Consider the following 12,982-nt stretch of genomic DNA (forward strand, 5'->3'; position numbering starts at 1 on the left):
TTCTTATCGAATAGTAAACAACCGCATTATACCATTGCAAAATGATAAATTTCACATTTATTTATAAGAAAAAAACTGTAATTGGGTAAGCAAGCATCAGCATACATCATTTTTTCCGTAAAAGAAGCATCTTAGAACATGTTTATTTTTAATTATTTATAAAATATTTTCTGCAGCCAAAATCATATTCCAAACAACAATAGCTATTACCATCTCGTTGTTAAAAGACATTTAGTTATAATAATTTCCATACGAAAAAAATATGAAAAGCTTCGTAAGCCTTGAAATTAAATGGATAAAAAAAGTGAAATGTCTCAAGAATTTTTAATACCCATGTTTTCCTAAAAATAATTACAGTATAAACAAATTATGTAGGTGTTGAGAAACAAGAAAAGGGGCTCAGTAGACTTTGAAAATAATAGAATTCAAATAATATGTTTTAGAGCTCAGTATTTAATTTAGAGTGTACACAAAGCTACAAAACATTCCCAAAGAAAATATTTTGGAAAGAGGTTTATTAAGATTAAAGACACGATGCTGCGCATTCCCGGGATGCCCCTCCTTCCGGGCACGCTGTTCCGCGATGTAAGTACCCAAGCCATTGTATTTTATTAACCTAGTGATACGTGGCTTATATCCGGGATGGGTAACTAGGTATCTAAGGGTCATTATCCAAAACCGCAATCGCTGTCCAACTTCCAAGGACTCAGCATGCTAAATGATCGCCAGCAACCTCCTCCTGCGGACTCGGGCAGCGTCACGGTGGACATAAGCTGTCCGCCGGTTGGGGCCTCCTCCATATATCCACCCCGGTCGGGTCCCCGGATGCCTCCTTGGTTGGCTTACGACAAGAAGGTCCTGTGTTTCAACGCCTACTTCAAGCAAACTCTGCAGGAGGTCTACCATGCACCCTACCTTGTTCGCAAGGTCAAGATATACTACTACCTGGAAGACGGTACCCTGGAGATCTATGAACCCAGAGTGGATAACTCTGGCATCGTGCAAGGCTGTGTGGTCCATCGCCAGCGCGTCCAGAAGGCTCCCCCTTGTGATAACGAGTTCATGTCGTTAATTGACTTAAACGTTGACCAGACAGTGCAGATATTCGACCGTCAATATCATATCACTAACTGTGATCCGTTTACGCGGGATTTTCTTAACAAACGTGGCATTACCGTCCCCGATCCCGTAAAATCACCATGGTGAGGAAGTTAACTTAAGGGGTTACATGGGTTTAAGTGGGCAAAAGCAATGATTTTGTGAATTTGAACAATATTTCTTGCTATAACGTAGATTGATGATTTCGTAGTATTTTAAAGTAATTAGCGTTTGAAAATTTTGATCATTTTTAAACATTGTTCAAAAATAAAGATCCTCATTTTGTTGGCTTGAGAAGAACGTTAAAATTGCAAAGCCTATATGTAAATAAAAAAATTTGAAAGAAAATACAAAAGAATTCGATTTTTTTATAGCACATTTAACTAATAGCAAATTTTTTACAGCGATCCTACCGAGACGCAAAGAAAGCGTGAGCAACAAAAACGAGGTGGTAATTCAGGCCCGAAGAACCATCCATTTGCACAATTTTTGAAATTCGATCGACAAATACTAAAGTTTCAGGCTTACTGGGATGATCGAACTGAGTTTGGCGACGTACGAAAGTTGGAAGTGTGTTACTATCTGGCCGACGATACTATAGAAATCAAGGAACAACACATTCGAAATTCTGGTCGCGACGGGCCGACAGTATTTCTTAAACGAGGACGCTTAGCTCGGGTAAGTAACTATTAGTTAAAAAATGTAGGCTAATACTCAATAAATTTATAGATGTTTTTTTTTAAATATAGAAATCCATTTATCAAAAAATAAGAATGTTTTTGGTAATAAAACCTATGTTTTGAACTTTATAGCGCAAAATATTGGAGCCTTTTAAAATATGGACTGACTTGCAAAATTTTTAGATATCTAGACTACTTAAATAATATGTATAGAAGATAAGATTTTTCTTATTAACTCTAAAATCCAAACATTTATTAAAATGGTACATTTATATAATACACTTTTATATTTTTGAAATGATAAATTCATATATGAATTTTTAATGATAAATCCATACAAATACTTTAATGATTTTGCATCACAGGAATTCGAAGGACTTACGCTGCCAGGTCAGATGACGCCGATGACGCTTCTAAATGTCCTGGGCACCAACATGCGCAACGTACGCTACTGCGTGGATCCTCTGAATACGGGCTATAAGGAGATCCATTACTACAGCGAGCGTGATCTCCAGATCGGGAGTGTGATAAATGTGTACGGTCGGGCGGTGGTGATCACCGAACTGGACCCCTTCACCCAGCAGTATTACCGCCAGAAGTACGGCATCCAGGAATTCACTCCACTGGCGATTCCCACGAGGACGGACGACTGTGCCGACCACCGGAAGGGGGAGCGCATCCTGCCACCTTTCAACGGCTGGGGCAGCTATGAGGACTCGGTGGGCAACTGCATATCCGTGGAGCCCAAGCCGCCGAGATCGGACTTCAAGAAGTTCATCAAGTACGATCGCTACGTGCTGCGCTTCGGTGCCAAGATGCTGTCGACCATAAAGGCCAATTGCGAGCGAATATTCGTGATCAGCTACTATCTGGCCGATGATACACTGCAGATCCAGGAGATAGCAGTGCGCAACTCCGGCTTCCTCGGCGGCGAGTTCATGAAGCGCACCCGACTGGAGCTGCCGGGCCAGGAGAGATTCTCCTGCAAGCAGCCGCAGTACTACATGCCGTGGAACTTCTTCATCGGGTCCACCATGTCGCTGAAGGACTTCATTTTCCACATCGTCTCGGCCGATGAGTACACGCTGATGTACATGGAGCACCATCCGGAGCAGTTTGGCCAGGCCAACGTGCTGGTCATCATGGAGAAGGTTCGCTGTGGACTGAAGAGCCGCATGGCCGAGTTTGTGGGATCGTGTGTGCCGGACTGCAACGATTTGGAAAACAAGCGCGATGTCTTTGTGACGTTCGAGAGCTTTAAGGGAGCGCTGATCGGGATCATTGGCAACCTGATCAGCGACCACGAGATCATCACCCTGTGCCGCCACTTCTCGGCGGAGAAGAGTGCTCCGCACGCCTGTGACCGGGCCACTGTGCGGGCGGCGGCCCATCTGGAGCTGAAGCGAGCCCTGTGGAACGCCCGCGACGACCTGATGGAGCACTTCCACCACATCAACCCCACCAACCAGCCGTTCCTTCCGGAGTCCAAGGTGCGCTCCGCCCTCCGGGGCTGCCGGCTCCCCTTCTCCCTCGAGCTCATCGACAACATCCTGTCCATCCTGAACCGCAACGAGTGCGACGACATCGAGGTGTGCGACCTGATGAACTTCATTGACGTGTCCTGCGGCAAGGGCTGCAACATGCTGCCCGTGAACCACGCCTTCGAGCTGTGCCCGAAGATCCCCTTCCTGAACAAGGGCCGCATGGTGAACTTCACCTGCTTCCTGCGTGACCTGAAGCTGCCCCTCAACTTGCCAGCGGGGGGCGAAAAGAAGAACGACACCATTGGAGAGGCCAGGATAATGCCGCCATCGCTGGGATCGGAGCCGGAGTTCCAGAAGCATGACAACCCCCACGAGATGGGGGAGATGGCCGCCAAGGCACACGGTTGAAAAGTTACTAGTTGGTTTACTCTGTGAATTAAGGTTGCACCACATTTAGGTCGTTCCAAATTTTTGGTTGTAATTCATTCCTTCAGGTTGCAAAATATATTGAAAAATCAATCGAAGTTGGAACATTTCTGATGTGTTTGGGATTTGTATGAATTTTATTCGAAAAAAGATTATCAATAAAAAAAAAAATACTGGAAAATCCAAGTTTTTGTCCTTGGATAATAAGAACATTAAATATTTTCAGCAAGTTCACCAAAATTAAATGTTTTATCATGAGATAATTCAATGAAGTAATATATATTTCTGATTCTTCGAACTTTTTTTTTGTTTAATGCGGGAATATTTTTGGCCCTTGTATAAATGCACAACCTATAATTTTGATTTCCATAATATCAAATATATTTGTTGTATCTTCATTTATTATAATTTAACAAAAATGTAAGCTTGCATTTTAAGAAAATGAGCATAGCATTATTTTCCTAACTAAATATAATATATCTAAACCAAATGCATTTATCTAGTAGGTTAAAAAAAAAAAAGATGATGGACCGTATAAAGTACATATATATATAATTGATAAATAAAAAGATATATAAAATGTTAAAAGGAGAGATATAGTCTTTTCTACTTGCTATATACAAATGTATACAGCAAATATCCTAAAATATATCCTACTACTGTCATGGTAAGTGTTAAAAAAAGGATATTAACTAATATATGTTATTGCAGTAACTTACTGTTATAAACTTCGGATCTCCGAAGATTGTTGCCTTTGTGTTTAATCCGAAATCATTCAACATTGTCTTTGTTTTTTACTTGAATGCAATACGTTTATCAGATTGTGGTAATAAAATATTAAATATATTTAAACACACTGATTTTGTTTTGGAAACCAATGGAAGGCAGGAAAATTTCATCTAATTCCTTTGAGACGGGCAGTTTAACACTTCATCTCGATTTTGGCAGGTCTTGCTTTCCCGGTCGAACCACTCGTTCGCTGGACAATTGTGGCGCCTGACCCGATTCCTCCGGCACGTATAGAAGCGGCGGCAATGTCGCGGGTCCGCCAAAAATTCCCCATCTTCAATTCCACGGCAGTCCCGCGAAGATCGCAGTACAGCGATTCTTCCAGCGGATTCGATTACAATTGATGGAGCTGGTGGAGCTGATGGAGCTGATGGAGCTGATGGAGCTGATGGAGCTGATGGAGCTGATGGAGCTTGGACAACGTCCCTTAGATTTGGTGCTGCTGTGGTTGGAGCAAAGGTGGTCGTGTTCACGACTGGATCAGCTATGGGCTTAATTGTGTATGGTGTTGGGGTCGTTGTGGGATCAGCCGCCTTAATTTCTCCTTCGAGTATGGCCCCGCCGCGATCGCCGTTGAAGCATTTAATCAGACCAGGAAGATTGCAAGTTTGGATCTTGGGATCAAAGTACAGGCCATTGGAGCACTCCCGCCGGATGGCCTTACCCCGCTGGCACGCATAGAAGCTGGAGCAGCTGGCGGGATCCGCAAATGCCAGATCGTTGAATCGATCCGAGCACTCGGTAATAAGTGCCTCAATCCATTCCACCGTCGAGGATACTGCGATCACAAGCAATAGAAGGTGTACATGGTCTGGGGAAATAAAAGATTCGGATAATGGCTAGTATAAGTAGAGAGTAATGTTAAGATTAAGATTATCTTTCAAAATCTGCTAGAAAGGACATTTTATTTTCCATCATTAAAACTGTATCCTTTTTAGCAATTAAGATGGGTGTATTTAAGTATTAAATTTGTTAAATATAAGAAGTTAAACGCTGCCGAATATTTGAATTCCGTTTCCCATTTCCTTTGCAGGCGTTTTTTTTTAAATTTTAGTCACAAGTTAGACCAAAGAATATAATTATTTTTCATCTGCTAAACAAACACTTCTAAACTATTCACAAAGATTTTCTTCCACTTGTTTAACAAGTAGTTGCATTATTAAGCAATTGGAAATGACCCAAACGGACCTTCCATTGTAACTTGATTGTTTTCGAATAATAAATCCATGTTTCCCGAGATGAAGTTGCTTTATCCCTTTTCAAAATCGGAAGTCTATGTCCTGTTATAGGTTTGATCTGGCCCAAAAACGTGTAATCCATTTTTGTAGAGGTTGAGTGGTTTTTCCATTCCGATTGATCTTTTAAGATCGCCTGTCTACAAAAATACTTAAAGAAATGTTTACGTACAAACTTTCATATTGCTTAAAACGGCTGGGAGTTTTTGTTTTAAGAACGAGACAGTTCTGACGTTGAGTGGTTTTTATAGGCAAAGTCAGCGGCGGGTTCTTATCTTCGGCAGACATTTACATGCCGTACATCATCTTCTTGAGGAAGACACGGCTAAAGCAAATAGTTTTTGCGCGTGCTTCGGAAATAGTGTTTATCATAAATGAAACCATTAGGAAATTAACAGGGAATAACTTTTATCAGTTCCCCAGCTTTCAGTCAATGCAAACGCTTTAAAGGTTCTTGCATAAAAGCGTTATTTTAAAAGAACCAAATCAAATGATACCCACATTGTTTACTTTTTACTCTTGCAGAAGGTAATATGTGTATTACAATTTCGCTTAGTGGAGCATGTTTTTCGTTTCAGTACTACTCTTTCAATCACAAAATATGTATGAGTTTGGAATCATTTCTTTTTTGTGTGGCTTAAATCTCTAGTACCGTGTTATAAAATAAGCCAAATAACACTATTTCATAAACAATATACATATATTTATTTAAATTTGAAGACATCAGCATTTTATAAACAGTCTAGTAAAGAATATCAGTAACCTTCAGTAAAAAAGGAAACCTTTAAACGATTAACATTTAAAATTATTCAAATAGGTTGGAATACATAAAATAATTCTTTTGTACAGCTTTATTTCTCGGTTTATTACATTCCAAAAACTGTATTTATTATCATTAATAAGTAAATGTCTCCTTTTGCATTTTCTCGGGACTTATGGTGAGAAATATGGAACTTACTGACGGCTGCTGGGAAATTGAAAATGAATAAAAATTGTGTTTGTACAGTTGAAGAGTTTTGACAATCTGCGACATGGAATACATATGACTTGACAACCAAAAACAGGCCTTCGGAAAGCGTACAGTCCTGAAATTAATTAACTAGCATTAAAAAGCTAAGGTTTTAATTTGTAAACCACTTACTTGACAATTGCATGCGGAAATACTTTCTCAATGAGGCCACAAAGCTTTAGGTATTTCCATCTATCCTCACTATCTCTGCGTGCTCTGGAGGAATCTTGATTTATTTTAGACATCTGCACTGCCTCGAACCCACCTTCCCGCTCCAGTGTTCCACTGTCCACCGCACCATTATCAGCGGTATCGAATTCGATTCTGGTCTCAACGACGTAGTACGACGAGTAGTGGTTCTGCTCCATTTCCTGCCGCTCCCCAATGGCGGCGATTCGCGGATGACTAAGTGCGGCCATGCGGAGTGCCGGTAGAGAGAGATCGGTGTCGGAGCAGGTGTATACCACGGCATGGCCGCGTCGGCACACATCGTGGATTACGTGCAGCATGTTGCGCCGGGAGATCACGTCCAGCTGGGCGAACGGGTCGTCCAGCAGGATGAGATTGGCATCGCTAATCAGTGCAATGGCTATGCTCAGCCGCTTCAGTATGCCCTGACTGCAAACTGAGAGCAAGTGGAACCTGTACCTGTATAGACCGAATATTCTGCACACTGTCGTAGCATCCGATTTTAGGGTTTTCCTACTTATCCGCCGTACTCGCAATATCAAACGAATACTTTCCAATATGGTCAACGTGCGAAACATTTTCCCTTCTTGAGCACTATAACCAATCAGATCGCAGGCTTCCAAGTTCTCCGACTTGAAAGGCACCATATTCGAGCATATTATTCGTCCCGAGCTGGGTGAGTAAATCCCGAGAATTGCCTTCATCAGAATCGTTTTTCCAGATCCATTTTCCCCGAATATGCTTAAAACCTGATAACTAAAGGAAATAACATTTTTTTGGTTTAATAAAAGGGTAGGGGACATTGTCTTTGGAAAACCAAAGTTTATTTAAGTTTATAACAAAATTGATTGGCAAATATTTTGTTTTATATTTCCGATTTAAGGACTAAGATAAATATCTTCATCTTTAGTATAAACTGCAAATGGATTAGACTTGTTTGTTGATGCTGATCAAGAATGAAAATATATATAGCTTTCAAAGAAATTTTTTAAGAATTAGAACTACAATTTTCTCTGAAAGGGTACACAAATTAAACTTAAAGTAGTATATTAAATAATTTCATACCGATTGACCATAAAATCAATGTGCTTTAGTGCCGCCCTTAGACCAAATAAAACGCTCAGGTGCTCCACATGCAAAACTTTCGTCTCTATATAACTTCGTTCCAGTGTTCGAACACGTGACTTTTCGAAAATCCAGGTATTTTCAAGCTCATTGGGTTGGGAAATATGCAAAATATTTTGGTCGTACTGGCTATCTGGACTGCAAGAATATGGCGGTTATTCCAGTGTCTAAAATAATTATAAGAACACTTACTCACTGTCCCAAAAATATTTTTCTTGGCGGGGCCTACGCTTCACCAATTTTGACTTGAGACTTATGAAAATTGAGATCCACACAACGAATGTCAATAGGTATACACAAATTAAGAATCGAAAATAGTTAAACTGCTGTGCACGGGTATCTGTAAATAATTAACAAACAAATCAAGTATTTTACTACCTGTAAAGTTTATGAAGTTTGGGTGCAAATGAACTTCTTACCACAACAGTTTGGGACCTTTTGGCACTGCTCCGAGTATTCACTGGTCTCGCAAATTTGCACATCACTGCAGAGCCACATTTTCTCCGATATACTGGCAATGCGCATTAGGTTATGCAATAGGGAATAAAACGGATGAAAGTCGAGAAATAAAAAGAATAGCTCATTGGATTCTATAATGGGTTTTGTTTCATACACAGCAAGGTAGATTACAATACCAAATGAATAGAAGGCGATTACCTTGAGATAACAATTATGAATCTTACACTTTCCAATGGATATAAGCAAATTTATGCTGAGGACACAAAGCGCAACGACAACCAAGACGTAGGCATAAAGCACTGTTTATATTAAACAGAAAAAATAAATAATATCATTCGAGTAACACACCACTTACGGAAAATATCGACATTCATTAGTACGTCCCACTGGAGAAATATGACGGCTATGTTTAAAGGAAGAAAGGCGAGTGACACCACAGCTATATCGTATATTAGAAAAGCTAGAATCATTATGCTCATCCGCATCCCAGCAACCAGTTCAAAATAGTTATAGCGACTCTCTCGGCTCAGTGTCATATACAGCAGGGGGATGCTCCAAATAAAACAGAAACTGAAGCTCAGGGAGCAGGCGAATATCAAGTCAATGCCATCGATGTTCAGATGCAACTGCAGAGTATGAACCGTCGAGAAGGGCAAAGGTTCGATTTCCACCTTTATCCCCGAGTCAGAGCCCAAATAGCCACTGGAAATATAAAGACATAAAAGGATGCCAAAACCCACAAATCGATTATCAAAAACAAGGAGCATGCACTATAACAAGTGCTCAATTGCACTATAATTCCCAAAGGGTTCTATCAGAATCAGAGTTCGACTGCCTCGCAAAGCAATTGTACATTGCACTCACACTCATTTAAAGATGTTTAAGATATAAAAACGCTACTTACACTGCCAAGGAATTCATTGCCAGGGCCAAACTATCGGGTGCTGAGTGGGGCCATTTGTTGTTGAAGAGAGCTTGGACCTCGCCATCGGAAATTATGGCAGCCGCAATAAAATCTATGTCGGATAACAAGTTGTGGCTTGTTACATAGCTGCGAATGTAATTCGTAATGTCGAGTTCCGGCTTTATCTCAATGGCTCCTGATGTGACATACTCCTCTCCCGCCCTGACCAGTCTCTCTTCTGAGGACTTTTGTTGCAGGACAACGATACCACTGCCTTGATCGCCAATGGGAAAAAGAGCTTTTCCCGGTGGCTGGCATGTGTCCCAAAAGTATGGCATGCAAAGTGTCCAAACCGCAACCAAAGTGGGTAAAATAAATTTTAAAAGTGGCATAAAGCAGTTTCTGAAGTCGGTGATCAGACGCTGGCGAAGCACTTCCCAAAGGTGCATAATCGGTAAGATATATCTCTTCTGGCGCTGGTTGCTGATGGAAAATATAAGGGATCTGCGGTCTTCAAATTCAAAACTTGATTGCTCATTGGCAAACAAGTTTAATAGAATGTGTTCAAGGCTGCATTCCTGAAGTTGAAAGCTGTATATATTCAACTCCTCTTTGTTTTGAGTCAAGTCCTCAAGCAAAGCAATCAATTCAGTTTGGTTTTTATATTTAATTAGGAAAACTGCGGTGTCGCCCAAACTAGAGTCTATCTCAATATCAGCTATGTACTTCTCCAAAAAAAGGTGCACTTCTGCGAAATTGCAATTTTCGTTAGCATTAATAGTCTGTTGAAATACAAAAATAAATATTAGTAACTAGGTAAAACTAACTATTTGGGGTCATGAGTGCAGTATGCAGGAAAAGAATAATAAATGGTCTATTCTTACCAATCGATAGGAATCATTAAAAGTGTTGCACAGACTTTGCTCGGTTCCCAACGATAGCAGTTTACCCTTGGACAGAATAGCAATGCGATCGGCAAGATCGCTGGCTACTTTTGGGCTATTGGTGGTGAAAAATATGGATCGACTTTTCTTTTGTTCCTGGAGAAAACTGAATAACAACCTGGCCTTCGGCTCATCCACACCGTCAAAGGGCTTGTCGAGGATTACATTGCGAGTTCCTCCAACGAAAGCACATAGGGACTGCAAAAGGAGTTTCTGTCCGGTAGTAAGTTTCCTCACCTTTGTTCTTTCCAACTCCTCAATTTTCAAGGAGCGAAGAAATGCCCTTACTTCTTTTCTGGCTTCGCTGTGCTTAAGACCACGCAACCTGCAGAAAAATATTAGGTGGTCGTACACCATGAACTCGGAGAACAATGTGCTGGAGGACAAGGACGTTCCGGTATTTTTAAATGCTTGCCTTCTATGCGTACCTACATTATGGCCCGATATGTAGACCTCTCCATTAGAGGGCATTATCAGTCCACACAGCATCTTAATAATTGTGCTTTTTCCCGATGAGTTACTGCCCAATAGTGCTACCACTTCTCCAGGGTAAACACTTAATGTGAAGTTCCGCACCACAAACGACTTCGAGAACTTTTTCCACACGTTTCGAAACTCAATTGTCGCAATTTTTTCGCTCTTTGCACCGGTGCTTTTTCTTCCTACACTGAGGATCTTCTGAAGCCTAGTTGACCTTCGATCGTTGCCTGCTTGGATTTTAAAAGGCCACCTTTCCACCGCCTCCTCAGTAGTATTTAGTTTAATTCCTCGAATTTTTAGTCTCATTTTTCTGAAAATACCTCCAAAGCAAGCGCATGCATTAGTTTCCAGGATCAGGGTGATTAGCATGCAAAGTAATGCCTGTATATAAAAACATGCAAAAGGTACTACCAGACCATAATCAGAATGCATAACTTTGTAATCAAAGAAATCACTATTTTTCGGTTCTCTCGGGAAGTCTTCGATGTAAAAAAACTTCTTTAAGCCACGACTCAATGATACATTGCAAAGAAGTACAGTAGCTACTATATAAAATATATCTGGCAGTTCAGAGATTAGCTCTTCGTCCGACAAAAATGGAAGGGGCACGAGAATCCATATGATTGGGACCAGAACCATAGCTATTTTTGTGTTACGCATTACTGATGACATTAATATGACAAAACTGCTAACAGAGAATCCATATGAGATGAAAAAAAAGAATAATATATGCCAGGGACTTTTTTCTAATACTCCTGCAAGTCCATCCCACTCGATCTGAAAATAGAGTTCTTAACTTTTCGGCTGGACCAAGCAATTAGAGTTTGAACCTTGAGTAAACAAGTGATAAAAATACAAGACACCAGGAACTCAAGGAATCCGTTGAAGAACCAAGCTACCATTTGCATTGCTGCACTGGCGTTGTTGGCCTCCATCGCGAAACGTTGTCCAACCTCGCGCTCCTCCACAATCAACTGAAAAAAGAAACAAGAAGGAACGCTATAGTCGAGTTATATAATCAGATTTCGAAATAAATATGTCCCAACAGATTAAGCTACTTGCAATTCTATTGAGGCAAAGCAAAGAGGATGCGGTGCCATCTGATGTTAAGATATATATATTTGCTGACGACATTGATCATGTTAAACTTTATTTCTTAATAGCCTCTAAAACAATTATTAAATAAAATAAAATCGATATTGCACAAACCTTAACTAGAACAGTCACAGGAAACATGAAGCCAAGTAGAATCAGTAATATGGCTGAAGTGGCTACTCTGTCAAAGATTAGTACATTAGCATTTTCATTAAATCGGCGAAGTAAGACTTTTGGGATTTGTTGTCCCATGGTCGCAGTTCGCAGGTATTCGGCACTGATGTAGTACTGTAGGGCTACGAAACCCTCTCGTAAAAAATCCGCGTAGCTTTCCTCCTCGGTTTCCTCGCTATCGGAACTTTCAGGATTGACAAGAAAGTTGATTTCCTTCCAGCTGTCGCCGATCCATGTCTGTTCATAGTTGCGGAGCTCTGATGGCATAATTATGGCGAAATGCAACAGCGTAGGTAGGCCATTTTTCGTAGGATCGGCATTTACATTGCGAAAGCAAACACTTGCCAAATAATGTTCAGAAGAAGCGTGAGCTCGCAAATCATCGCAGTCCTTAAAGCCTTCTATCTGGTCTGACGAGATGGAAAGTTCTAGTACGGCAGCCTCAATTAAGATTCCTATGGCCGAATTCGAATTTGGAGCAAATCCCACTTTTATTTGCGGTATGAAGACATTCATTTTAAAACTGTAAGAAATGGAAATAGGTATTATAAATAAAAACTTTATCCAAGGATTGGATATGTATGTAGGAACTTTGTTTGCTTAAAAAAGAACAGCTTTTTTCTCACTTACTTACTTTTTCTGTTTCTCCACCACTCTGGCTCGTCGTTCATTTATTTTATCGATCAGCGAACGCCAACCCAACTCCAATATTCTGGCTTCGTCTTTTCCCGAGTAGTCCCTCAAATGTTGTTCGTTTGAGGATCGAAAGTAAAAGAGCAATAAAAACGAAATCACAGGCAGGACTATCGACAGAAATAAAACTAACTTATAAGCTTTTTGTTTTTGAAAGTTCTTCCAAACCAACATCCAAAATATGGAAAATATGTTGCA

At 40.5% G+C, this 12,982-nt stretch overlaps 3 protein-coding genes across 3 annotated transcripts; 1 reads left to right on the top strand and 2 right to left on the bottom strand.

The window, feature by feature from the left end:
• The first annotated feature begins 15 nt into the window (after positions 1–15).
• LOC108039557 (EF-hand domain-containing family member C2) lies at positions 16–3,786 on the top strand. The gene is made up of 4 exons (XM_017116597.1): positions 16–585; positions 655–1,202; positions 1,503–1,776; positions 2,144–3,786. Exons 1-4 carry the CDS (start codon positions 535–537, stop codon positions 3,668–3,670), a joined length of 2,400 nt encoding a protein of 799 aa, XP_016972086.1. The 5' UTR covers positions 16–534; the 3' UTR covers positions 3,671–3,786.
• Positions 3,787–4,474: 688 nt separating this feature from the next.
• LOC108039543 (rab-like protein 6) lies at positions 4,475–5,913 on the bottom strand. The gene is made up of 2 exons (XM_017116581.1): positions 5,885–5,913; positions 4,475–5,288 (listed from the first exon to the last, which is right to left on the bottom strand). Exons 1-2 carry the CDS (start codon positions 5,892–5,894, stop codon positions 4,588–4,590), a joined length of 711 nt encoding a protein of 236 aa, XP_016972070.1. The 5' UTR covers positions 5,895–5,913; the 3' UTR covers positions 4,475–4,587.
• Positions 5,914–6,598: 685 nt separating this feature from the next.
• On the bottom strand, positions 6,599–12,961 carry LOC108039541 (phospholipid-transporting ATPase ABCA3; the record flags this gene model as incomplete). The annotated part of the gene is made up of 11 exons (XM_017116579.2): positions 6,599–6,797; positions 6,854–7,666; positions 7,976–8,173; positions 8,228–8,375; positions 8,455–8,793; positions 8,850–9,196; positions 9,399–10,180; positions 10,283–11,599; positions 11,653–11,796; positions 12,032–12,614; positions 12,726–12,961. Coding segments are annotated over 11 exons (5,097 nt in total), but the record flags the coding sequence as incomplete, so codon positions are not given.
• Between the last annotated feature and the right edge of the window lie 21 nt (positions 12,962–12,982).

Source organism: Drosophila rhopaloa, unplaced genomic scaffold (assembly GCF_018152115.1).
Source record: "Drosophila rhopaloa isolate 14029-0021.01 unplaced genomic scaffold, ASM1815211v1 contig_3, whole genome shotgun sequence".
In the NCBI taxonomy this organism is placed as follows: domain Eukaryota; kingdom Metazoa; phylum Arthropoda; class Insecta; order Diptera; family Drosophilidae; genus Drosophila; species Drosophila rhopaloa.

Excerpts from the sequence above, each read along its gene's own strand:
- LOC108039557 (XM_017116597.1), top strand. The coding sequence starts at position 535 with ATGCTGCGCATTCCCGGGATGCCCCTCCTTCCGGGCACGCTGTTCCGC. Across the intron at positions 586-654 it reads CGGGCACGCTGTTCCGCGAT|GTATCTAAGGGTCATTATCC; the intron begins GTAAGTACCCAA and ends ATGGGTAACTAG. Across the intron at positions 1,203-1,502 it reads GATCCCGTAAAATCACCATG|CGATCCTACCGAGACGCAAA; the intron begins GTGAGGAAGTTA and ends AATTTTTTACAG.